At 31.0% G+C, this 25,203-nt stretch overlaps 1 protein-coding gene across 1 annotated transcript; it reads left to right on the top strand.

Annotated features, from left to right (window-relative positions):
- The first annotated feature begins 21,320 nt into the window (after window positions 1–21,320).
- LOC135953501 (transcriptional regulator ovo-like) lies at window positions 21,321–22,891 on the top strand. Its single transcript, XM_065503436.1, has one exon. The coding sequence runs from the start codon at window positions 21,321–21,323 to the stop codon at window positions 22,797–22,799; it is 1,479 nt and encodes a 492-aa protein (XP_065359508.1). The 3' UTR covers window positions 22,800–22,891.
- Window positions 22,892–25,203: the final 2,312 nt, after the last annotated feature.

Genomic DNA, 25,203 nt, shown 5'->3' on the forward strand with positions numbered 1-25,203 from the left:
CAAATGTCCTCCCGAAATTGGACTTCATCGGTCATAAATGTTTAATTTATATATGTATCTCCACAAATTCCGCTCCAAATAAGTTTTATATAAACAAAATTCATGTCACCAAATTTTGTTACGATCGGTCCATAATTAGTCATAGCTCCCATATAGACCCGCTTCCGAAAATCACTTTAACGTGCATAAATCGCTTAAAAATTTTGGTATTAGAACATATCCCAAAGATACAAGACAGCTTTGACATACAACGCTACGACACCGATTGTAAATTAGAAACATATGTGCACTTAATTTGTTGACAAAATTTAATAAAAAAAATTAAAATTTTTGCCAAACTTTACAAAAGTTTGAATATTTGTGAGAAATATGATAAAAAATCATGAAAACATTGCTCACTGTACTGACCCCAGGACAAAAATTTTGAGAAATTCTCTGTTTACACGAACTAAACTTTCATTTTAGTTGGGAACATACACACCTTATTTTTCCTCTATACAAACGGGGCCACCCTAACAACATACATAGATTTCTTTCGTGTGGGAAACATGAATTGCCTGCAAGGCATGACGAAGACATCCTCCTACCAAACCAACCAACCATCCAAACAATAATATCATCTATAGTTTATGACATTTTGGAATGTGTGTCATTTACATGGATGACTATGTGTGAGTGTGTGTGTGTGTGTAAGGACAATGTACATTGTATTTTCATGAACTATAATTGTTAAATTGATTGTTTTCCAAGAAGTTTAAACACTTGTTATTTTGCAAAATTTTCATAAAACTTGTTATTTTGTTGGCATTTTGTGGTATTTTCAATTGTTAACAATTTCCGTTTTGTATACAAGGAAAATGTATGTATGTCGACTTGGGAAAAAAGATAGTTAATGTTAGTTTGTTGTAAAATGTTTGTTATTAATAAATAGTTGTTAACGGCTGATTACTAGTAAGTAATATTAAATATTTACTAATTTGTTATAACTGCTCTAAAAATGCAAGTCAGAAGGAATTTATGAAAAAATAAATTTATAAGCAATTTTATATGTGTTGGAATATGCCATATAAAAATGAATTATTGCTGAAATTTGTAAAATATCACCGATTTTCGTTTTTACTTTAGAATTATGATTGATATGTAATTTATTTTAGCTTAATGACAAAACTTAGGCATCTTCAACTGCTTTTACATACATATATAGTATGCTCACGTGAGCGTAATTGAAAGGAATATAAAAATGGTTACCACAAACATATAATTAAATACTACAATCATATATATGATTGCTACAATCATATATATGATTGCTACAATCATATATATGATTGCTACAATCATATATATGATTGCTACAATCATATATATGATTGCTACAATCATATATATGATTGCTACAATCATATACATAATTACAGTAACCATAATATTGTTAAAAAACTTGTAAAAATGCTTAAATGGTTGTGGTAAACATGTCCAACTATATTTTATACCTAACTCCCACCTTAAAGTATACCGATCGACTGATAATCACTTTCTAAGTCGATTAAACGATGTCCGTCCGTCTGGCTGGTTGGTTGGTTGGCTGTTCATGTACATCTTGTGCGCAAAGTACAGGTTTCAATTTTGAAGATATTTCGATAAAATTTGGTACATACTAGTATTTCGGCCAAAGGACGAAGCCTATTGAAATTGGCTGAAATCGGTCCATTAATTCACCTAGCCCCCATACAAATGTCCTGCCGAAATTGGACTTTATCCGTGATAAATGTTTAATTCATATTGCTATCTACACAAATTTCGCTCCAAATAAATTTTATATATACGAAAATCATGTCACCTAATTTTATGATGATTGGTCCATAATTATTAATAGCTCCCATATAAGTCCTGCCTCTGAAATTCACTTAAACGAGCAAAAATCTCTTAAAGATGTTGTTATACACATACAATTAAACACGAATAACTTTCATATATACATAAATAAAATGACCTAATTTCATAGCGATCGGTCAATAATTAGTCATAGCTCCCATACAAGACTCGCTTCCGAAAATCACTTTAACGAGCAAAAATCTCTTAAAGATGTTGTTATACAGATACAATTCAACACGAATAACTTTCATATAGACATAAATTAAATTACCTAATTTCATGGCGATCGGTCAATAATTAGTCATAGCTCCCATATAATCTTCCGAAAATCATTCACGAAAATAAATTATTGAAATTTTAAAAGAAAAATGATTTTGCTCATTTACTTAGTGTAGGTTAGTATAAAGCCCGACCATACTTTCTTACTTGTTTTATCTGGGTATAGTATTAGATGATTTTAATTGAGTTTTTTAAGAAAACGAATTTGAGACAGTAGTCAGAGTATATTACGGTAATCTATTTGTATGAAAGTATTCTGATTATAAGACTTTAGTATGTGTTTTAAACGATAGTCGAAAATATGAATGTATGGTGAGAATAATAAGTAATACAGCACTCTTAAGGTAGGGTCACACATGGCAAATAATTGCTAAGAAAAGCGTAACCACTTTTTTTAGCACAAATTTGTTTGACGTGTTTACTCTTACAATTGTTTTGTAAGATCAAACAGCATCAAATTAAATAAAACTAAATTTTTTGCTTCGAATCATCCTAAGTAAAACAAGTTTTTGATATAAATAAAAGAATTCAAATATATTTTATTTAGTGGTTACGACTTTTTCGTCAAATATTTGTCATGTGTGACCCCCCTACCTTTAGTATAAGATAGTAGTCTGGCTAAAATGCCGTTGTCTACGAGCAAGACAGTAGTATGATTATTTAAACATACCCTATATTTATACTCTCGGTAACAGGCGCTGGTACTACTATAATACGGTAGTCTTAGTATAAATACACTGAGTAAGTTGACACTCAGACCTTATCTAAAAATAAAATCATAAAAATATGATAAAATCCCCAGTCTGGTAGCATTGGTGGTAAACGTTTTTCAAAATGTGTCACATTTTTGGGGGTTAACAAGTCAATATTGCATATCCGTGGAATAATAGCGGGGCATAAAAACTAATTATTACATGTATTCAAGATATTTAACTTCAGCTTAGAGTTGAAACATTAGAATAAAAATGAATTGAATATTAAAACAACCACCACAAACTCATGAAAAAATAGACATACAAAGATGCCAATAGCAGAGTATAAAACCTTAAGAATATATGTGTCTGCAGGATTACCCAGTAAACATAATTTTAAGAAATTTAAGAAAAAAACATAAATTTTTAAAAACTAGCAGTTCAAAGTTTATAAAAATATGTTTATTGGGTTATTAATATTTCATACATAAAGATATGTAAGATACTTTTAGTAAAACTCTTTATATGTGTGATCTCTAGAGTAAAGTTTTTAAAACCAAAAACAAATTAAATATATTGAAATTGTACTAAAAACCAAATATAACCAAAATAAGCAGCCAGTATTAGTATCTGTAAATACAAACGCACACTGTTGTCTCATATAAAAATAAAATGTTGAACAAATTAAAACTAAATAATAAAAAAATATATTTTTAAAATACAAATTTAAAAAATATAACAAAACTTGCATATAGTTTTACAACAAATGTGTCTGTCTTTTATTTGTCTTTATCTTTTACTCTCCATGGTACCATCACCATCATCAGCATGATGATGAGCTCTTTTTCAGCGCTTTTCTGGGTTTTTTGTACATTTTTGGGTTGATTGTTATCATTGCCATCATGACAATTGGAAAAAATATTAAAAGTAATAGCCCCTGGCATTTAAATAACATCTATACCAAAAATGCAAACAAAAAAACTGTAGCAAAATTCTTATTTTTCTAACGAAATTTTGTACAAATACATATTTAGGCATTTGATGATGATAATAATAATAAAAAAAAATTTAATTTTTATTGTAAACTCAATAGAACATTATTATGAACTAATGAAAAAAAATAAAGTATGTAATAATAATTGTTTTTTGTTTGTTTTAAGGCAAAATATCTCAAGAAGAAAGAGATAAAAATTGAGGAATGATTTAAATAGATCATACAAATTTAATCCAGTAACACACAACTTCAAATGAAGGACAGACTTTCGCACCTCTATATATCTACTATTCCAGGGAAATGTGGGTATGAATAAATCTAAGTATAAGACGGTAGTCTGAGCATAAGACAGTAGTCTGAGTATAAGACAGTAGTCTGAGTATAAGTCGGTAGTCTAAATATAAGACGGTAGTCTGAGTATAAATAGTCTGGTATAAGACGGTAGCCTCGTATAAGACTGTAGTCTGAGTATAAGACGGTAGTCTGAGTGTAAGACGGTCCGAGTATAAGACGGTCCGAGTATAAGACGGTAGTCTGAGTATAAGATGGTAGTCTGAGTATAAGATGTTAGTCCGAGTATAAGACGGTAGTCTGAGTATAAGTCAGTAGTCTGAGTATAACACGGTAGTCTGAGTATAAAACGGTAGTCCGAGTATAAGACGGTAGTCCGCACATCTATATCTACTATTCCAGGGAAATGTGGGTATGAATAAATCTGAGTATAAGACGGTAGTCTGAGTATAAGACAGTAGTGTGAGTATAAGACAGTAGTCTGAGTATAAGTCGGTAGTCTAAATATAAGACGGTAGTCTGAGTATAAGTAGTCTGGTATAAGACGGTAGCCTCGTATAAGACTGTAGTCTGAGTATAAAACGGTAGTCTGAGTGTAAGATGGTCCGAGTATAAGACGGTCCGAGTATAAAACGGTAGTCTGAGTATAACATGGTAGTCTGAGTATAAGATATTAGTCCGAGTATAAGACGGTAGTCAGAGTATAAGAAGGCAGCCCGAGTATAAGACGGTCCGAGTATAAAACGGTAGTCTGAGTATAATACGGTAGTCTGAGTATAAAACGGTAGTCCGAGTATAAGACAGTAGTCTGAGTATAAGACGGTAGTCTGAGTATAAGACGCTAGTCTGAGTATAATCCGATAATCGGATGATAAGACGGTAGCCGGAGTATAAGACGGTAGTCTAAGTATAAGACTGTAGTCTGAGTATAAGACGGTAGTATGAATATAAGACGGTATATATAAGATGGTCCGAGTATAAGACGGTCCGAGTATAAAACGGTAGTCTGAGTATAAGATGGTAGTCCGAGTATAAGACGGTAGTCTGAGTATAAGAAGGCAGCCCGAGTATAAGACGGTAGTCTGAGTATAAGTCAGTAGTCTGAGTATAACACGGTAGTCTGAGTATAATACGATAGTCGGAGGATAAGACGGTAGTCTGAGTATAAGACGCTAGTCTGAGTATAAGACGCTAGTCTGAGTATAAGACGCTAGTCTGAGTATAATCCGATAATCGGATGATAAGACGGTAGCCGGAGTATAAGACGGTAGTCTAAGTATAAGACTGTAGTCTGAGTATAAGACGGTAGTCTGAATATAAGACGGTAGTCTGAGTATAAGACGGTAGTCTGAGTATAAGACGGTAGTCGGAGGATAAGACGGTAGTCTGAGTATAAGACGGTAGTCCGAGTATAAGATGGTAGTCCGATTATAAGACGGTAGTCTGAGTATAAGTCAGTAGTCTGTGTATAAGACAGTAATCTAAGTTTGAAGCGGTTGTTTGAGTATAAGTCAGTAGTCTATGTATAAGACAGTAATCTAAGTTTGAAGCGGTTGTTTGAGTATAATACGGTATACTGCGTATAAGAGTTATAAGGGACATAATAGAACACTTTTTTTACAGTACATTGTCTTCAATCAAAATTATCTAATTTAAGATTATAAGAAAATATATTTTTTAATACATATAATTTAATTTATTATAAAATTGTCTGAGTAAATTGTTTCAGTTTTAAAATTAAAAACGTACTTCTCATTTTAAATTAAATAAACGTAGACATTGTTAAAATTTAATGTTTTCCATTATCATTCTGGTAAATTTTTGTTAATAAATTTTACTTTCCCTGCTATTACAAAACACTTTTACGAAAAAGGAAACAATTATTATTTGGTTTATTTTAGGAAGAAAATGCAACAAAAAAATAATAAACATTAAAACAAAGTTGCAAAATAAATATAAGGCAAATTAAATCAAAGTTATTTCCTTATACAATTAAGCAAAATTGAAACACTTCATAAAGCTGGGGATATTAACTTCATATGCCCAGGCTCATATAAACTAAATAACCAGGTTTATTTGAAATAAATTTATGGTAGAAATGTTAAATTTACAAGAAGTTAAACTTTAAGTACCTTCATTCGTAAAAAAAAAAAAAAAAAACAAAAACACTAATCATCAGCTAAAATCATGACATTCAGAAACAAACAGGGGTACTTGTTGTTGTTGTTTTAATTTTTACCTTCATCCCATTCAATTTCAATTATCTACGTATTCAATTCAATTTAGTTCAGTCACTCACTTGTTCATTCATTCATACACATGCATGCATGGCAAATGCTTGTTGTTTAAACATTCAACATAAAAATCCCCTATTGAAATTTTGCTGCAGGTGCACCAACGCCAGAAAAAAGGCGTTCACTTTTCTTTCTTTATAAATCAACTGGAATTCAATGGATTGTAGTCCAAAATAACGCTTTTCATGTCGGCCAAAAACAAAACACAGAATTAAAACCAAATTGTTATTGTTGTAGTTTTTGTTTTCGTTTAAGGCCGAAAGAAATTAACTGAAACAATAGTTCCAAATTGTTGGCACAATATGAAGAAAAAAAAAAACGAAACTGCCAAAATTATTTAGCAAATTGTTATAAGGAAATTCGTTTTTGCTAGGAATTATATATAAAAATAAAAACACCTGAAGAAATATTGCTTGAAATGATATGTATGTGAGGAAGGAAGGCACAAGCTGATAATGATAATAAAATAAATATATATAAATTATGAAATATGTATGTTATTTTTTTGTTTATAATTTTCTATTTGTATGCATACAATTTAAGCAGATATTGTTTATATCAACCCTCGTATTGTATAAGTGTTAAAAAAAAGAAATTTTCTAATTTTCCAGTATTTTTTTCATAAATTTAGAGATACCAAATACTTAAGTTGTGATAAACAAATTTATTTCTGCTAATCAAATATCTTAATGAATGTTGTAAAATTGTTGTATTTAAAATTTTAGTTGGGCTGACAAAAATTCTCTATTTTAAATCGTAATACTTCTGTGTCAACTTCTATTGAGGTTGTAAAAATTTTTATAGAATTCAAAATTTACATTTGATATGTTAGTAACATTTTCAAAGGGGGTAAGTTTTGTGGAACTTCTGAGGAGTAAATAAAGGCATTTTATACAAGTATTTGGCATTGTTGAAAACATTATGACTTGAGGATTGATATTTTAGTAAAATTAAATAAGTTTATAAAACAAAAACTTAAAATTATAATATGGTGATTTTTCATTAAGAAAAATATAAAATTTGAGTTAATGTAAAATTTTAACGGTTAAAGATATCATAAGAAATTTTGGATTTAATATACTACGTTTATACGTAGCCTATTCGCAAATAACAATTATTTGCAACTAACTAACTCTCTGTTTATATGTCACTTTGATTACGGAAAATTCTTATTTTTTTAAATGCAAAAATGAAAGAATTAAAAATTCTTGTTTGTCTTACAATTCAATTAATGCAAACACGCAATGAAATATTTAAAAAACGAAAGAAAAACTAAAAACGTTAAAAAATATGGCAATGTTTAAAATCTTATTTGCAAATAGTGTCGTTAATCAGGAATTGTTTTCGTGAGTTAGCTATTTGCAAATAAAAAAATAATTCACTGTTTATACGGCAAATTTTTCTAATTACAATATTTTTATTTGCGAATAAGCCTTGCGTATAAACGTAGTAATAGACACAATTATCCTTAAATCAACGACATTATAATTTTTGACATTTTTTATTTTTAAATACCGAAATTCATAAACCGGGCAAAATGTGTTCCAAAAACTGAGTTTTTTTTAGAAAAGTGCCTATTGTTACTTTATTTACCGTGTGATAGCAAAAAAAACTTTGTAGATATTTAAGGAGCATATAGGGTTATACAAATATGAATCTTTTTCGTGGATCGGTGCTTTGCCTTTTTAGCATTTTTTACTCAAACCGAATTTTCTTTTTTAAAATTGGCCATGTCCGCTTAAGTGAGCCAAATTTTTTTTTACACACTTTTTCATTAAGTTATCTTTCCGGATCATATACATTTTTTTTTCTACAAAAGAAACAAGTAAAAAAGTATGGTCGGTCAAGCCCTACACTAAGTAAAAGAGCAAAAACATTTTTCTTTTAAAATTTCAATAATTTATATTCATGAGTGATTTTCGGAAGTGGGTCTTTTATGGAAGCTTTGACCAATTATGGACCGATCACCATGAAATTAGGTCGTGTGATTTATGTCTATATTAAAGTTAACTATGTTGAATTGTGTGTGTATACCAACATTGTTAAGCGATTTATGCACGTTAAAGTGATTTCTGGAAGCGGGTCTATATGGTAGCTATGACTAATTATGGACCGATCGTAACAAAATTTGGTGACACGAATATCGAATATATAAAACTTATTTGCAGCGAATTTTGTGGAGATACATATATAAATTAAACATTTATGACCGATAAAGTTCAACTTCGGATGGACATTTGTATGGGGGCTATGTGAAATAATGGACCGCTTTTAGACAGTTTCAATAGGGTTCGTCCTTGGGCCAAAAAAATAATATGTACCAAATTTTATCGAAATATCTTCAAAATTGCGACCTGTACCTTGCGCACAAGGTTTACATGGACAGCCAGCCAGATGGACGGACGTCGTTTAATCGAATAATATTTTTGGGCGTTACAAACATCTGCACAAACGCATTATACCCTCCCCATTATGGTGGTGTAGGGTATAAAAATACATGGGCTTTTTTGGGAAAAAACGTAAAAAATACGGCCCTTTTTACAAATTCCTTTTTACTTTTTATAGGGAAGAGATATAGCTGATATTTTAAAAATAAATGTCGACCCTCCGTAGGCCCTCCATATATAAAAAACCATAAAAAGATCTAGCAAAATTAAAAAAAATAAATCAATAAACCTGAATATCTCTTCAACTAATAGAGATAACCTCACTTGTAAGTGTATTTTTTGTAGATTTTCTCAAGGACTATTTATATTTCAGCTCATTCGGATCATAAATGGATTTTTGACGATTTTTTTTTATCAAATTTGAGACCTGAGGTGACCAACTTTGAGGGACTATGCACTGGCCCTCATTAGCGCTAGGACGCTGCACAAACGTAAATCAACTCGAAACCATGTGAAATTTTTTAACAATATCTCCAATAGTTCTCAAGATACCGAAATTAATTGTGCACATCAATATGAGAAAACTTTAGAAATGTTCTGAATGCTATTTTTTGTATAACAAACCACTTTCGAAATTTTCCTTAGTGTAAAGAAACCACCCAAATCCTTATTTAATCGTAACTAAACAAAAATTGTTTACTTTCTTTAAACAGCCAGCATTTAATCTTTAAACGAAAAAATATGCCTTCAAATATAAAAAACCATTGTTTTTAATACATTTTAACTACGTAATTTATGTTTGTTACGCTTATTTTTCTACCCAAAAAATAATGCTGATTCTTTATGATTATTACAACAACGAAAACAGTAATAAAACTACCTTGAGTCTGGCTGGCACATTGTATAAAAAGTATTTTATGAGATAAGTGAAGGTCTTTTTCCAATGCAACTTAAATACGAGTACTTCCAAATATTGTAGTACTGGTATTATTTGTGCAGTTGCATTATTGTAGTACTATTACCATGATTATTTGTATTTTTATTTAAGTATTTTTTTTTCGTTTTACTATATTATTGTCTTCAATTATTTATGGCTCATGCTCTTTTTATGACTTTGAACTTCCAAAGTTTCAAGTGCTACTCGTAAGTCATGTCTCCAGCGATTGTTTTTTGCAACACGCATGCGCCATCAACTTGAAAGAAATAAAGAAAGAAAAAACATAATTTCTATGTGTCCGGCCACTTTTATTGGTAACAGAAAATTTCAACTGGTTTTTACATTTTAGCTTTGTAAACTTTTAAACACTTTGGTGGATTTTTTTTTCTAAGAAATGGTTTATTATGAATAAAGATTATGATTGAATGTGTGCAAGAGGAGTGTGCTGTAATACTACTTTAATTTGTTTTTTTTTCTTCTCTAGTTTATGTTTTCAATTTAGTAATTTAGGTGAAAGAAGGAAGAAACTAACCGGCTGTTTTCATTTTTCATTTACTTGTTGTATTTTAAAGTGTGAAAAACTAAAGTGTTTGAAAATGTGTCAACGACAAAACTGATTTTTTTCAGATTTATTTAGAAAGTTGTGGAATGATAAGTACTTTGTTGTCAGACAAAAAGGGATTAGTTGAAATTTTTAACAGGATGTTAATGTATTGTAGTGCAATTTAAAATAACAATAGTGAGTTGCATAAATACAATGGTGCTTTTTTTGAGTAAAAACCTTTATACTTAAAGCAACCAAAATATATATAGAGATAAATTTGAAATAATCAAACTTAAGTGACAGTTTGAAGATATTAGCTACTTATGAACAGTGGGTAGTAACAAAATCTTAAATTTTGATTGTCGAAATGCACTTTATACAGTTTTTCAAAGTGAACAAATCATTTTACTAAGTGGCATTCTTTATATTGTATGATTCTGTATACTAAAGCTTTTCTTTTAGCAAAGCTTTATGAATTTTCAATATTTTATGAATTTTCAATATTATGAAATATTTGTAAAAATGTTTATTTAGCGAATAAAATTGTTTTCTAGCATTTAAATAATTTGTAGTCATTTTAACCTTTAATTAATATTTTGTTTGCCTGAAATCCGTTCGATATCCATTTTATTGTCTGTATGACTTAAAAACGCGGGATTTGCAATAGATGGCGTATTTTTTGAACGCGGTTTTTATTTTTAATAACTTTTATGACATTTTGAAGGGTACATATCTGTCATTTATTCTCACTTAGTTATTGAACATTATAGTGTAAACTAGAAAGTTTTTTTATACCCTACACCACCATAGTGGAGAGGGTATAATGCGTTTGTGCAGATGTTTGTAACGACCAAAAATATTAGTCTAACACCCACCTTCAAGTATACCGATTGACTTAGAATCTGAGTCGATTAAACTATGTCCGTCCCTCCGTCCGTCTGGCTGGTCGGCTGGCAATTTTAAAGATATTTCGATCAAATTTGGTACATATTATTTTTTTTGGCCCAAGGACCAAGCCTATTGAAACTGGCTGAAATCGGTCTATTATTTCACCTAGCCCCAATACAAATGTCCTTCCGAAATTGGACTTTATCGGTTATAAATGTTTAATTTGTATATGTATCTACACAAATTCCGTTCCAAATAAGTTTTATATATACAAAATTCATCTCACCATATTTTGTTACGATCGGTCCATAATTAGTCATAGCGCCCATATAGACCCGCTTCCGAAAATCACTTTAATGTGCATAAATCGCTTAAAAATGTTGATATACACACAAAATTCAACATAGCTAACATAGACATAAATCACACGACCTAATTTAATGGTGATCGGTCCATAATTTGTCATAGCTCCCATATAAGGCCCACTTCCGAAAATCACTCAAAAATATAAAACAACCATTCATATGATGAAGGACTTATCATATTATGTTGCTCTCGGCATAAGGCTTATCATAATTTGAGAACAACATATTATGATAAAATTATTCATCATAAATATGGTTGCCACAAACATATATTTGTTTACTGTAACCATATATATGGTTGATACAATCATGTGAATCGTAAATTAACCATATTATGGTTACCACAATCATGTAAATGGTTACTGTGACTATAATATAGTTAAAAAACTTGTAACAATATTGAAATGGTTACAGTAACCATGCCCAATTATATTTTTTCTCTGCGTGAGGATTCAACCAAAAGCAGGTAAATTGGGTACCATACGAATTAAAGCCTAGAGAGCTTGAAAGACGATTTACCATGCTCGAAATAATGCTTGAACGCTAATGATGAAAATCGAGCATTGGCCGAAAAACGAAAAACTATTTGTTCCGATCGATGCAGAACTGTCTCTCTGGGCTACGCTTCACTTTGGGAGAGAGTATACAATATTGTCTTGATTTGTTATTGGCCTCAAAAGATGAACAGTTCTTTTGTCCCGGAATCCATATGATACCAGAAAGATGGGAAAGGATCATATCTAGCAATGGCGAATACTATGAATAAATGTATATTGTACAAACGCACTTTTAAGACATACCCACAATACAAAAAGAAAAATTATGCTAAAATGCCAAAATATGTTGTAAAAACTAATAAATTCAAAAATAAGTTCTTAAGCGCAAAATAAGTATGCAAAAATTACTGGAAATCGATGACAAAATTTGTAAAATGTTCTGAAAAGGATTAATACCCTATGCACAGCTCCATAGGACCTGCAGGAAAAAACATGCATTTGCATTAATTCGGTTCCCTGGTTATTATCATTTTCTCAAAGTTTCGTAAAAATATACTGTATGTTAAGACCATTGTTTGTATAGATCAATATGAAGAAAATAACGAGTTTCATTCTTTAAAAAAATTAGGTAAAATATTTATTACTCTAAAACAAATTGTTTCGTCAATATTTGATAATTTTCATTAAATCAGCTGGGCTCTTTTTATGTCTCCTGTAGACGTTGAAAATCATAAAGAGTGGCCAATATGGGAATTAAATTTCAATTATTGCTGATCGTGTGATGCTGACATACTTATAAAAACTATATGACACAGGATGTTGTAAATGGTTTAACTGTTCTAGTCATTAAACCTTAATAGTACCCAAATAACTATTTAATGTTTCGTAAACAAAATAATCTACTTGTACTAAAAAAAAAGAATATCTCAGAATAAAATTACTAAACAAACATTAACTCCTCGAAACATGTTGGTGTTTCTAGACAGATAATGAACATTAGCTGTTCTAAAATGTTCTATGAAAAATGTTTAATAATCTTACTTTTAAAACATAAAAATTAATTTTATTAACTTCAACAAACAAACATTTTTATTTGCCACAAATTTTCATCAAACACAACCACATAAGTACATGAATGCTTCTCTTAAATGATGGAAAATTCATAGACACACAGAAATACACAACTCATACAACCATACACTAGCCAATTTTTACTCACTAACTTACTAACATTTATAGACTATAATTTGAAATTGTATTTGGAGTTTTTATGTCTTCTAGTACCCTACAGGATATTGTGTTGGTACGAATAACAATTGAATCATTGCTGAAAATATTAACAAATGTAAAGATGTACACAAAATTTTCAATTGACTGCTTTATTGTTTACCAAAATTTAGTAAATTTACTTGGTATTAGAAAAATAATTACATGAAATAAATTTGTGAAACTCTTTTACTTTCTGCATTATTTTACAGTAATATGTAGAATTATATTAACGAAAATTACAGTAAAAAATCTGTTGGAGATTATTCATATATCTCCTTTTGTCAAAAAGACCCACAAACTATATTATCGCTAAAATTCGGAAAAATGCAAATTTTTGAGTATTTGTAAAATGTTGCTACTAAATAATTATTTTTGCAAATGAATCGAAATGTGTACGTAATTTTCGTTGTAATGAGATATAAATAAAAAAATTGGTTAAAAAAATGTTAAAGTTATTAAAAATTCCCCAGACCATTAAAATGTCTCAGGCCACTTGAACAAGAAATTTAGGGAAAAAAATTAACATTTCGCATTTCGACTTTTAACAATAAAAAAACTATTAAAAAAAATATATATACTGAAATATCATTGGATAAAAGTCGAAATGCGCAAGATAGGATTTAATTTTAGACCTATGGTTTCTTGAGGAAACTTTCTTAGAATTTTCCGTAAATTGCGTTTCTGCTATACGATTTTTTACTTTTCTATCGTCCATACAATTCGACCCGGCCTAATGTATATATATTGGTTCGTGTTGATCCTATAAGGAGCATAGGGCTCTGAGGTTTCAGTAATCATATAATTTAGGATGAGTAGCTGATTAGGGCTAGGACTGCCAGCAAACCCACAAGATGAGCTCCGTTAAATGGTTAAACTTCCTGATATGCATCGGAGGTAGCTTGCCATTCAGGTTACCCAGCACGAAGTTGGGTGATTAGTGGCGCCAATGACGATACAAGGATCATTGGTAACTTGGGATTTATTGGGAACTCGAGAGACCCTCCAAGACTCTCCCCTTACATCCGCTGATTGTCCGCGGCTGCTTAAAAGCAGCTTACATTATCCGCAACCTATGACGCGTCCGGTGGCACTCAGAAATGCTTCCCACGGGTAGGTGCACAATATCTTAAAAATTACTTCAAATATTTTATCATCCGCAACTGGGCGGATTTAAAATTTTTCACTAACAGTATTTAGCCAAGTTGTAACTACGTCAAATCTAAACACCTATCATGTAATCAATGCAATCTGAACTTGTCTAGCCCAAATCCAATATAAGGCTCATTCTAGCATGCATATGGGCAATTTTTCCAAAAGATTTTGCAAAAATAAGAGTATTTGCAAAATAATTAAGTCTTTATATTCCATTCAGAGGGTACTATAATTAAAAAAAAATAATAAGTTCTTTCTAAACATTGTTGTCCAAAATATCGGGCGAATAAGGGTATAACGAACGTGACATATGGTTATGCGAAAATTTGCAAATCGTGAGAGGCGTTATGTTTTCTTTTAATTTCTTATACAAACAAAATATTTTTCCTTTACAATCCGATATACATATTTAAAAAAACAATCTTTGGATGATTTTATAATAAATAAAATCTAAAATCGTACGTGACAGATTTATCTCTTATAGTAAAACAATATATATTCTGTAAATATGTGTATACTAAATAATATGGTTTATAATAACCAAAAAACAATCAGAGTCAAATTCATTTCAGCAGCAATGTTAGCCTAACACAATACAATTAAATTAAAAAATTCAATATAGTCTGTTTAAACTATTATTTTTGTCCTTAAAATTTTGTAATAAGCTCTAAATACTTTCACATAGTAACATGTTAGTGGCTTCTCCTATTGAAATCACCTTGAAAAAAAGTTTCAAGGGTTTTTTCAAAAATCAATAAACCGAGTATTTTTCGAATACTTTTGGTGATCAAAACTGATTAATAAATTGTACGCTTATAAAATGATTCAAAAATGATTCCCATTAATGATTAAAAAGGGATTTATTTGAAAAACAATAACAAATTGTACATCAATCATAAACATACCATTCAGGTGTTCTAAATATGATTGTTTAAAAATATATTTTGTAATTATATTTCACGCAGTTGGAAGACCAAAATGGTGTCATGCACTATTGTTTTTGTTTGTAACAGGACCACAACCATAGAGAATTATACATAGAGACGAGACACTCCGATTTGTCAAACAAAAATACCACAAATCATATGTCTTAAACAACAACAAAATTCAATGTATTTTGTTGTTGTAATTGTTAGGTTTTTGACAAAAGACTTAGCTTTTTGACAATAATGTCTCGTCTCTATGTTATCCTATGATCACAACAATCAGACTTAAAAATTACTCAAAAATGATTCGTAAATACTTGTCAAATATGAGTCGAAACTGATTAGAAAAGGAGCTCATTAAAGACTCTTTTAGAAAATACGCCAAATGATGTGAGCTGGGCTAAATTGAGTTGATATAATTCTCATTTGGTTTATAATATTAAATGTATAAGTATTTAAGTATTTTCTGTTTAGTAATCTTCTTTGGAAGATTATTGGGTAGCTATTCGCCATGCTAAGTCTTTTTCGATTAGTTTTGATGACCTAAAACTGATTAATAAGTAGCATGCTTAAAAAATGATTCTTATTAATATTAAAATGTGATTTGTTGGAAAAACAATAACAAAATGTATAGCAATCAATAATAGATCACGCAGATGGAATACCAAAAATTGTTTCCAGAATTATTGGTTTTGCTTGTAACAGACTTAGAAAAGATTCAAAAATTACTCTAATATGATTCAAAAACGAGTGGAGACTGATCAGAAGAGGGAATCATCAAGAAGAGTCGAGGGTAAGGTAACATTTTCTCCCGAGAAAAGTATCAATTACGATCAGAAAATGGGAGTATATTCTTGCTTTTTAATCACGCTGAAGTATACAAAATTTCTCGAATTTAATTAAAATTTTCAGAAAATGCTAGATTTGATTGTGTAGTTACAGAAGTAGTTATACATATTTTTCTGAAATACAAATTATAGAAACAACTATTAAATAATCCTGCTAGGAAATTTCGAGGTAAACAATAGAGCTCTCATACGATCGCCTTGAACTGACTAAAATATCTCATGTTTTATTGAACGACTTTATGTCTAACTCTATGTCTGCCTGGTTTCCTTTCTATTGAATGTTGTTTTGGAAAAGTTTTTCTTTTCTCTTAGCCATGGATTGTGTGTATGTCTCTTTCCTTTTTTTGGTTTGGTGTACACAAAACTTGGCTCTCATTGAGTAAATGAATGAATTGTGCAATAATTTTGGTAAACATGCATCCGTTCATCCTATGGCGCCAAACTCCTAAAATTGGCGAAGAAACAAACTTAATACTCGTGCAAGAAATAAATACAAATGCACAAACATACATAGATAGATTTGAAAACGGAAAAATTGAGAGCTCTTTTGCCAAACGCTACCAACTAAATACTTATTTACTAGGAACTAATACTAATACTAAAACAAACAGCATACAGCTAGTACTTGCTTGCCACCACTTACTAACTATGAGCATTTTGTTATGCTTCATTTGTTTTGCTGCTGCTACGTTTTGGCTTTGGAGTAACAAACAAAATGAAATGAAATGCTTTCCTCCTTAAAATAAATATTTCCAAATCATATAAATTCAAATGCAAAATATACATTAACCAGCATTTACTTGCAAACCACAAAAGGGATAAAGTTACATTTTCAATAAATACAAAGTTTAAAACACAAAAATAGTGTTAAATAAATTCAAATAAAATGGGATTGGGAAATTTGGTAAGAACGAAAGAAAAACTAACTAAAAACAAAATTATTAAATAAGAAACAAGTGGAAAGTTATCAGAAAATTTCAAAATTAATAAAATAAAATAATTGAAAACTAAACAAGCAAATAGTTAAAGTAAAGTAAAAATAAACATTAAATAAATACATAGCAATATTTTCAAAAATATGATGTAATATTGAAAAAGTGCACATAAATCTTGATTTGAAGCTCATATATGTTTACGTGTTCAGATGTATCTATTGAATACATGACATTACTCTCAAAATTATCAGCATCATCATCATCATCACCATTGGCATTGGCATCAGCATCATCACTGACACTGGTGTTGCATGAAGTCATAGTTTGTTGCAGTGAGTAAGTGATTGAATGTATGTATGAGTGAAACAAATCACAAACCACATAAGCTCCAAACTTAAATCAATCAACTAGGCAAACATAAGCCAACATAAACTTTAGCTTTAAACAGATGACGATGGGCTCACTCACAACACACAACAGATACAGAGTTGATAATAGACAATAACTAAAGCAGGAGTGCTGCTGCAACAGTCGGAGCTTGTGGGTTTGGCCATCCACACTACATACCTACTGACTTATACTGCTTGCCCGTCATGTAGCTATCACTGGTGTTTCTCCTATGGAGAATCTATTTATGATTGAGTTGAGTCTATGGTGTAGAGTTTTGAAAGTAGTCGAGAGAAGTGTTTATGGCAGTATATTAAATCCAAATGGCAAAATGCTATTGAAACGTATAAAAGTATAAAGTGGGGGAATAGAAGTTTGTTAGAAAATATAAAAAAAATATTGGGGAAAAAACCTATTAAAACCATAAGTAGAGAGAAGTATGCTAAGTTAAAATAGCATTTTCAATTGAAATTGTGTTCTGCATCGATCGAAAGAACTTGTAGTCGGACAGGGCACATTCCGCACTATAAAGCGGGTGAGGCAAAACTACACAATCACTTCATTCTAAATACTTTTTAACAGCTATTACACCATGTGCCCGAGCATTGTCATGTAGGAATCAAAGCTGTAATTGAATCACTCATTTTTTAATTAATTCGCGAATCATTCACACAAAAAAATTAATTGAATGAAATTTGAGTCAATTCAAATGAATTTGGTAAAAATGAATTGCAATTCGTTTCCAATTCAAATGAATTGAATTGATTTTGAATTAATTCAAATGAATTAGAAAAAAGAATTAGCAAATCATTTCCAACTCCGAAGCGGAATTCGCAGCATATTTACCAGATTCTTCAAAGTCATTAAGTATGCTGGATAATTATCCGACGATTAAAAAGGCTTTCTTTAAATTTAATGCGCCGTTACCATCGTCAGCTGCTGTTGAAAGATTATTTTCGTACGCCTCTATTCTAAACATCCCTAAACGTGGATTTCTTTCAGATGCTAATTTTGAAAAGCTATTGTTATCTAAGGTGAATGATGCATTCAAATTAAATCTAATTAGACTTATTCTGTAACTAAAATGTTATCATAATTAGTTGATGCAAATAATTTCTATTTTATGTAGCTCATTTAATATATGTTTAGCATATTTATGAAACACAATTGTGTTTTGAACTACATAAATTGTTATTTTTCCTGATTTTAGATTATTTTTGGAAGATAGTTTTATTTTTTTGAAATAAATATAACATAAATATTAGCAAAATTTTGTCGTGGGTCACAAAATTTCCAAAATTATTAATTGCTTCTTGAATATTTAATGTGTTTTTTTGTCGTTCAGCGTATTTCAAAATAAAAATCAGTTCTTCTTGAAGAAATAAACTCCAAACACCATGTTTTCATTAATCAAGCGCGGATACACGACAAGGCTTTTCAATTTTTGTACTGGATATTTTCATTTTAGTAGGAGACATTTTTCATTCCCCCTAGAGATCTGCTCTTGAATTTGATTGATTGCAACTCATTTTTGAATCATCTATTTGAATAGCTAATTCTTTTTTCTAATTCATTTGAATTAATTTAAAATCAATTCAATTCAAATGAATTGGAAAAGAATTGAAACTCATTTTTACAAATTCATTTGAATTGGAAATGAATTGAATTCATTTCTGCCTAATTCGTTTAAATTGATTGAAATTTCATTCAATTCATTTTTTCAATTCAATGAATTAATTAAAAATTTAGCTAATTCATAATGAATTAAAATCAAAAAAGAATGATTCATTTACAGCTCTGGTAGGAATACTACAGTTTAATGTCTGACCGCATATTCTGGGCGTTTTTTGGTCACTATTTGCTTCAAACGAATTGGTACAGGTTCCCTGTGATGGTCTGGTCAGATTTCAGCAGCTCATAATACCATCTCTTATGCTTCATAATGTATACATTTTTAATCGCATGTAATGATTCGGTGCAAAAACGATTTTCTTTTATAGCGTTTCGGGCATACAAAATCTTCTTTTATGGTCTCTCGGCTTCAACTCGCATTGTATCCAATGTCCCTACTTTTGTATGAAACCTGCTGCTCGCAAACGTTTTTAAATTGTGCTGCTTGAGTAGCTCCCTATGATTTTGAAAACTCTTGTTGAGTATTACAACAATCTTCATGGAGTAATGCCTCCAATTCTTGGTCTTTGTCTACCGTGTCCAAATCTTCACTTCTGAACCTCAGAGACCAACATGCTGAACATTGTATGGTAATGAAGTGCAATTGCCTAGAGCTAAAAAAATTTAATTAATGAATACTACCTATCGAAATTTGCTATCGAAGGTAAAATAATAGAGATATTAGTGATTTTTAGTTAAATTTGAACTATTTTTTTTCATACTAAATTTTTGGGGTACTTTAAAATAAAATTCTTCATAAATGAGAAATTAACCCTAATGTTGTGTCATATTTCTGACTTTCTGGTTGAAGTTCCTGTTTTGGTGTATTCAGGGACTTATAGTAAAATTTCACGGATAATATTTTTGTGGAACATTTTAACCCTATTTAATAGGGATTTTTGCTCTTTTTAGAAGAAGGACAAAAACGACCCATTGCTAGAGGATTTAGAGGGTTAACATATTCTACAAAAATGTTCTCCGTAACATTTTACATAAATTTGCTGAATACATTTTATACCTAAAATGTTCTTTAAAATGAAATTCTTAATAAATGCGAAATTAACCCTAGGCTCTCTTTTGTTAAGTCTTATTTCTTACTTTCTAGTTGAATGTTCCGTTTTGGTGTATTCAGGGACTTATAGTAAAATTTCACAGATTATATTTTTGCGAAACATTTTGACCCCTTAAATCCCTGTTTTAATGAAGTTTGTTGCTCTTTTTTAAAAGAAGGACAAAAAAGACCCATGCCTAGAGGATTTAGAGGGTTAACATATTCTACAAAAATGTTCTCCGTTACATTTTACATAAATTTGCTGAACACATTTTATACCTAAAATATAAGGATCACATGGTTTCTTATGCCGATTAACAATAATAATGTACCAGAGTTGGGGAACTTTAACCCCCCTCAAATGAAATTCAGATGTAAACATTCAAAACGTCTATACACGTGACTTTTTTTTTTGTCACTTAATTTTTTTTTATTTTACAGTGTTATCTAAAATAAATCGATATAACTAACTTTATTTTTATACCCTACACCACCATAGTGGGTATCGGATCTATTATTTCATCTAGCCCCCTTAAAAATTTCCTCACGAATTTGGACTTAAATTTCGTTTCAAATATATAAAATTTTCAAAATCGTGGAAAATTCATTATTTACTGGAGACCAATAAACAAACAAAAAACATTACAAAAATGTTTCTAATAATAGAAAATTTTCCATTAATAAAAACAATAATTTCCAACAAGCTTCATGAATTCAAATAAAAAACTATTTATAGAGGATGCTATAAAATAGCAAGGAAACAAAAAAAACAAAAAGTATTTAAAATAATAAATAACAACATTGCAAAACAATTGAGTTGTCATTTGTAATACTTTCCTTATTGTTACTTCCCAAAACTATTGGTGGCACAAATATTCACATTTAACATCATGATATGAAAGCATAAATTTACATTTAACTAACAACAACAATACTATAAGCAACATCATCATCATTATCATTATGAAACATAATCTTCTTTCTCTTTTTCTGTTTTTCCATATTTTTTTTTTTTATTTTTCAAAAATCATATTGCAAATGCATCAGCAAATGTTGTACTTGGTGGCAACGATGTTAATTGTCTATGAATTATCATTAACAACAACATCGTCACGTTATGCAGCAATGGCTGTTGCTGTGGATGCAACTTCATCGTCATCATTGAAAGTAACGGAAATGGATGTTAACAGTTTTACCCACATAACTAAGCCCTCGATGATGACTGGAATGGTTAATCGATTGCCACGTCATACAGTTCAAGGTCTAAAGCAGCAAGAGCAACTGAAAGAATACAACGACCATCAACAACAAATTGAAGATCCATCATCATCATCATCCGTAAATTCGAAAATAAAAAGAAGTTTTTCTACCGGTGGCGGTGGTGGTGGCTGGGCATCAACAACATTTAATGGACTCGCAGGGCTCTTGGGTTCATCACAACAGCACAACATTAGAAGTACAAGTTATGATGCAGCCCAACAACAGCCAAATCACCAATATCAACAGTACACGGAGGCAAAACCCATTTATGAAGAACAACAAGAAAACGATTATGCAGGCGGCAATAATGGTGGAGGTGGAGCATCATCATATGGCCAACATTCTAGTACGGGTGCTGCTAATGCGGCAGCTTTACACTCGGCCATCTATAATTTACAAACTGCAGGAACGCATAATGCAGCTATGGGTACGAGTAGTAGTAGTGGTAGTAGTGCAAGTAATGGCGGAAGTGATGGTTTCCTGCCATCATGGAACTTTGGTAAACTTTCGACATCGTTTATTGCTTCACAGCCAGCATCAACACCTTATGGCAGTAGCAGTGGTGGTGGTGGATTTAGTCATAGTGCCTCTACCAGCAGTAATAACGATAAAATCTCTGAAGGCAATTTTCTGCATCATTACGATTCAGCTTCCGCTTTTAATGAATACACACCCCAGCATGACTATCAACCATACCAGCAGCAGCATCAGCTGCAGCAGCAACAACTACCACAGCATGAAAACTTTTACAACAGTGTTGAACATGCGGAAGCCGATACCTCCTCGTCATATGGAGATGAGCATGAACATGATAGCAACAACTATCCACCCTCTGCCTCGGCCGGCCACTTTTCCAACTATCAACAGCATGACTTTGAACAGCAGCACCAGCAGCAGCAGGAGAAACAACCCGATGTCATCAACTATGTTCCATATCCTGTCGTCAAGAAACAACATGTACCAGTTCGTGAACCCGTCCAAATACCCATCTCACATGCTGTCATTATACCCGTCAGTAAGCCAGTACCCATCCATATACCAGTTACTCAAAATGTTCAGGTGCCGGTCGAAAAGGAATTGAAGATACCAGTTGAACGTGTTATCCCCTATCCGGTGGAGAAACATGTGCCCGTGCCAGTCGAGAAACGGGTACCTTATCAGGTGGTGAAATATGTACCCATCAAGGTACCACGCCCATTCCCCGTTAAAGTACCAGTTTTTAAAACTGTCTTGCACAAAGTCAAGGGCTGGTGGTAAATGTGGGTTTAATGAAGGCAGTCAAATTTAGTCCAGTTGAAAGCAAATGCAGTATTTGTAGATTTAAGAAGATTTAAAATTTCTTTGTTGTTTTCGTTTAAAAAGGAATTTTGCTGTTATTCTCCCAATGTCTCAATTTTTGTTTTATTTAAGTTGTTATAGGTATTTAAAAGTATATGTTTTATTTAAAGTTTTGTTATGTTTTCTTTTTTACTTTAATAAATAATTATGTTATAAATGTGAATTCTTTAAATTTTCATTAAATTTTGTGACCAGTATTAAAATATACAAAGAGTACCTAAAAGTTTGCAACTGGCCGCTTAATAGGAGATCACAATGTTGCAACTAGGACCGTTTCTTATGCCCAAGGAAACAATCATTGAATGAGTTATGTTTGTTCTGTTCTCTTCCCTAACTTCTAGGGCTTCCATTCGAATAAAGTTCGTTCGAATAATCAAACAATTTCTTACGAATAATTATTCGAAAAACTTAGAAGTTTCCATTCGCGAATAACGAATACTTCGAATTATTTTATGTCGAATAAAATGAATAAATAAACGAGGGCGGGTCAATAAATCCATGACATTTTTAATGATACACTGATTTTTGTGTTCTATACACTTTGTCGAAAGTTTTTCCATTATCTTTATCCCTTCCAAAAAATAAGATTTGACGAGGTCATCAAAATAGATATTAGATGACCAATTCATACCGAGTAACCCACTGTTTTGACTGCTGTTTGGTCTCTGGTGTGTTGTGGTGGATCCACGTTTCGTCCACGGTTATGAAACGGAGCCGAAACTTGTCCACATTGCAGTTGAACAAAGCCAAATACTCCAACAAAGTTGTCACATGATTGCGGAAAGCTTTTCGATACCCAAGTGATCTTTCAAAACTGAAACCACTTGGCCATGTGAGATGCCTATGGCTTCAACAATCGCACTTTCAGTCTTCGATCGGTCAACACCAAATCATGAATTTTTCCATTACTTCGGGTGTTGGGCAACCATAATCATCTCGATTTTGATGTGTTTAGAGCTTAATAACGGTTGAGATGATTAACTCTGCAAATGTGAACATGGTATTAGCCTTGGTATGAGTGATGGTTCTTTTACACGAAAAATAGTGATTAAGGAGCTCACGAAATTCACTTTTTTCTATTTTCTGTTCACGTCACGAAGTTGTCTGCTATCAACGGCTGTAAAACACAAACCAAATGACGCAACTTGTTCAAATTATGACAGGATTCGACTGACAGATGGCTGTTGACAGGAGCAGCGTTGCCCTTTCTGTCAAGAGGCGGGAAATTCAAAAAGTCACCGACTTTCTGACCTGTCATCGTATTTGTTTTAATTTATATTTTATTTTTATAATATTTCATATTTTTTGAATGTGGCGTTGCAGAGCCATTATAATGCCACCTAAAAATATTAAATTATATTGAAAATTTTTATTTTGAACGAACAAATTATATTGTTTATGAAATTCAACAAATGATTAAAGTAAAAGAGTTAGCTTCATCTACCCTTAATATTTTGAATAATAATAACACAATGATACAAAAGTGAACGAACTAATTATGCAGACGTTCCATAGAGTACAGATCAGCTTTTAGTTTAGTTTATCTTGATCACTTCGTATTAGTGAATTAATAAAAAAAAAAATACTGCCTCATAATATACATACTTAGAGCATGAAGAAAATTAAAATTTGTTGAAAAATGTGCCTACCGTAACATAATCATTTTCCAACAGATTTTCAAAAAGTTTTGTCTGTTTGAAAGGTAAAAGAGATAACTTTTTAATACCGCAAACAATTTCAAAAAATATATACTTATGAGTTTTTGAAGTTGTAACTTTAAGAATATCGTTATTTCACATGATTAGATAATGGAGAATAATTCGAGACGAAAATCTAGAAAGTGCAAATAAAAAGCGCAATAAGAGGTTTGAAAAAAATGTATTATTTTGATCCAGTATTATTTTTGAACCAATCTACCAGTTTTACCATCATTTTTATAACTTAACTCAAATCACAGCAACTTACTAAATACATTCTTAAATACTCTTTCCCAACTCGACAGTATAAATTATGGCCAAACTGTTTAATCAAGATAATAAGGTAAATTATGACAAACACTGTTTTTATGCAGCATTAATGAAGACATAAAAATAAATTTAATTCATTCTGTTACGTTATTCCTTTTCTGTTTTTGTAAAACATTTAATTACATGAATGAAACACAACACAGCACAAACGTCGCTGGGTGGTAGACGAAGTAAGAAATTATGGTAACAAAATGTTTTGCGGTCTCTAGAATAAAAACAAATTATAATGAACGTAAACGAAACACTATCATAAAAACCAGAAAAAAACAATAAAAACAACACCAGGAATGTGAAAA

This window comes from Calliphora vicina, chromosome 1 (genome assembly GCF_958450345.1).
Source record: "Calliphora vicina chromosome 1, idCalVici1.1, whole genome shotgun sequence".
NCBI lineage: Eukaryota > Metazoa > Arthropoda > Insecta > Diptera > Calliphoridae > Calliphora > Calliphora vicina.

Excerpts from the sequence above, each read along its gene's own strand:
- LOC135953501 (XM_065503436.1), top strand. The coding sequence starts at position 21,321 with ATGCATCAGCAAATGTTGTACTTGGTGGCAACGATGTTAATTGTCTAT.